A 3306-nucleotide genomic window follows, 5' to 3' on the forward strand; every position below is an offset into this window, starting at 1 on the left:
CCTGCGGCTCGCAGTGCGGCGATGACCTGCGGCAGGACATGCTGACGCTGCAGATGATCCGGATCATGAACAAGATCTGGGTTCAGGAGGGGCTGGACATGCGCATGGTCATCTTCCGCTGCTTCTCCACCGGCCGCGGACGAGGTAACCCGGCATCGGGGCGTCCCCCGCTGGCATCAAGCCCCAGGTTGTGATGCTCTTGGGCTGGTGACGGCACAGGAGATCGTGGGGCTCTGCTAGAGGAGCTGCTGCAAGTAGCTGTGATCCACCTTCGGGTCTGATCCCACCAGCCCATCTGTAGTAATGTGGCTTTGCAGGCTGTCACTCAACGGTGGCGGCTGGGGAGCGACTGGGTTGGTGGCAAAGGGGGGGAGCTGGGGTCTCGGTGCCCCCTGGGCAGGATGGATGGATCTTACCCTGCTGTCTCGGCTGCCAGGCATGGTGGAGATGATCCCCAACGCCGAGACCCTACGGAAAATCCAGGTGGAGCACGGCGTGACCGGCTCCTTCAAAGACCGGCCGCTGGCAGACTGGCTGGGGAAACACAACCCCGAGGAGGACGAGTACGAGAAGGTGAGGAGGAACCTGGCCAGGGTCTCTGCTCCTCATATTCCCCTCTCCAGGGATGAGACCCCTCGCTTCCCAACCTCTCCAGCCTTTCTCCACGCCTGATAGCTCCATCCCTCCTTCCCTCCCTCCCTCCTCCCAGGCCGTGGAGAACTTCATCTACTCCTGCGCTGGCTGCTGTGTGGCCACCTACCGAGTACGAGAAGGTGAGGAGGAACCTGGCCAGGGTCTCTGCTCCTCATATTCCCCTCTCCAGGGATGAGACCCCTCGCTTCCCAACCTCTCCAGCCTTTCTCCACGCCTGATAGCTCCATCCCTCCTTCCCTCCCTCCCTCCTCCCAGGCCGTGGAGAACTTCATCTACTCCTGCGCTGGCTGCTGTGTGGCCACCTACGTGCTGGGCATCTGCGACCGGCACAATGACAACATCATGCTCAAGACCACCGGCCACATGTTTCACATCGACTTCGGCAGGTTCCTGGGCCATGCGCAGATGTTTGGCAACATCAAGAGGTGAAAAATGCCTCCGGCATCTCCTTCCCCCTTGCCCGGGCTCATTCCTGTGGGGCAGTTTCACGGGTGAAGGCCCTTCTCCATGTCCCGGTGATGGGTGACCCCCAGCCATGGTGACTTTCTGTCTCTCCCTCCCTGGTGCAGGGACCGGGCACCGTTCGTCTTCACTTCGGACATGGCATATGTCATCAACGGCGGGGACAAGCCCTCCAGTCGCTTCCACGACTTCGTTGACCTGTGCTGCCAGGCTTACAACCTCATCCGCAAGCACACCCACCTCTTCCTCAACCTGCTGGGGCTGGTGAGAGCTGGGGGGCCACATAGCCATACCCCCAGGCATGGCAGAGGGGTCCTCCTGCCACCGCCTGCCCTCACCCCCTGCCTTGCCTCCCAGATGCTGTCCTGTGGCATCCCCGAGCTCTCCGACCTGGAGGACCTCAAGTATGTCTACGATGCCCTGAGGCCGCAGGACTCTGATGCAGATGCCACCACCTACTTCACCAGGTAGAGGACATGGGTGGGTGGTGGGGCAGGAGAGCATGGAGGGAGCCCATGGAGGGAGGCATGGGCACCGGCTTGGCACGCTGACGGTTGGGCTCCTTCATGCTGAGCACGTGGTGGCCTTATTGCAGGTTGATCGAGTCCAGCCTGGGCAGTGTGGCCACCAAGCTTAACTTCTTCATCCACAACCTGGCACAGATGAAGTTCACGGGCTCCGACGCCCGCCCGACCCTCTCCTTCGCCCCCCGCACGCACACCATCAAGACGTCCGGCCGGATCCACGACGTCTTCCTCTGCCGCCATGAGAGGGTCTTCAACCCCAGCAAGGGCTACGTGAGTGGGGACGGTTGGGGACAGGCGAAGGGACAACTCAGGTGGTTCTGTCCCAGTGCTCCTCCCCGGCCCCATATGGGTGCAGGGCATCCCGGGGGTCCCCATCCCATGTCACAGCCCCATCTCTCTGCAGACCTACGTGGTGAAGGTGCAGCGGGAGAGCCCAGGCGAGGTGGTCTTTGTGCAGCGCACCTTCGAGGAGTTCCAGGAGCTGCACAACAAGCTGCGCCTCCTCTTCCCCTCCTCGCTGCTGCCCAGGTACCCCTGTAGACCACTGGCAGACCCCCGGGGCTCCCCACCACCCCTTGGGCTTTGCTGAGTGTCCATCCCCACAGCTTCCCCAGCAGGTTCGTCATCGGACGGTCACGGGGCGAAGCAGTGGCTGAGCGGCGGAAGGAGGAGTTGAACGGCTACATCTGGCACCTCATCCACGCCACCCCCGAGGTGGCGGAGGTACGGAGCTGGGGGGGGTCCCAGCAAGGTGGAGGGGGGCTGCTGCTCCCAAGAGGTGGGGATGGTGCTGGGGACACCAGTGAGGTTGGCTTGGTTGGGAAAGAGCGTGGCAGCCAATGCACCATGTGAAGCATCATAGTGTGCACCGTGCATGTAAGGCATCGGCAGTTGCACCGTGCACATAAGGCATTGGCATGTGCATCGTGCACCGGTCCCAAATGGCGGGGGATGCAGTTACCACCGTCACGGCTAACGTCACCTCCTCACCCCGCAGTGCGACCTCATCTACACCTTCTTCCACCCCCTGCCACGGGACGAGAAAGCAGCGGGCACCAACCCGACCCCGAAGCCGGCAGGTAGGGGGGCTGGTGGCGATGCCAGCAGCCGGCTGGCATCGCGTGGGGCGATGGCGGGGGGCTACTGTCCCACCCTCACCCCTCCTCTCCTCCTCTCCTCCTCTCCAGACGCCACGTGGGCTCGGCCCCTGGGGAAGGTCGGTGGGGAGGTGAAGCTCTCCATCTCCTACAAGAACAACAAGCTCTTCATCATGGTGATGCACATCAGGGGGCTGGTAGGTGTGTGGTGCCCGGTGGCAGTGGGGTGGGGGTACACCCCACTGGTGCGCTCACAAGGTGCTCCCCACTCTGCCCCACAGCCACCGTTGCAGGATGGCAATGACCCTGACCCCTACGTCAAGACCTACCTGTTGCCTGACCCCCAAAAAACCACCAAGAGGAAAACCAAAGTGGCCCGAAAAACCTGTAACCCCACCTACAACGAGATGGTACGTGGGTTGGGGATGGGGTTGGGGATGGGGATGGGTATGGGGATGGGGATTGGGATGGGGGGATCTGGAGGGGCTGTGGCTGATGGTCTTGCCCCATCCTGCCCCGCAGCTGGTCTAAGATGGGATTCCCAGGGGGGACCTGCAGGAGCGGGA

At 62.6% G+C, this 3306-nt stretch overlaps 1 protein-coding gene across 1 annotated transcript in view; it reads left to right on the forward strand.

Moving 5' to 3' along the window:
• Window positions 1–3306, forward strand: part of PIK3C2B (phosphatidylinositol-4-phosphate 3-kinase, catalytic subunit type 2 beta) — a 22400-nt gene that overhangs the window by 18990 nt on the left and 104 nt on the right. The window contains 12 exon segments of the mRNA XM_009888290.1: window positions 15–144; window positions 437–573; window positions 910–1079; window positions 1224–1380; window positions 1474–1583; window positions 1712–1913; window positions 2047–2171; window positions 2249–2366; window positions 2641–2722; window positions 2831–2937; window positions 3022–3150; window positions 3263–3300. Coding sequence (XP_009886592.1) covers window positions 15–144; window positions 437–573; window positions 910–1079; window positions 1224–1380; window positions 1474–1583; window positions 1712–1913; window positions 2047–2171; window positions 2249–2366; window positions 2641–2722; window positions 2831–2937; window positions 3022–3150; window positions 3263–3300 — 1505 coding nt within the window.

The sequence above is a fragment of the Charadrius vociferus genome, unplaced genomic scaffold (genome assembly GCF_000708025.1).
Source record: "Charadrius vociferus isolate BGI_N301 unplaced genomic scaffold, ASM70802v2 scaffold266, whole genome shotgun sequence".
Classification (NCBI taxonomy): Eukaryota; Metazoa; Chordata; class Aves; order Charadriiformes; family Charadriidae; genus Charadrius; species Charadrius vociferus.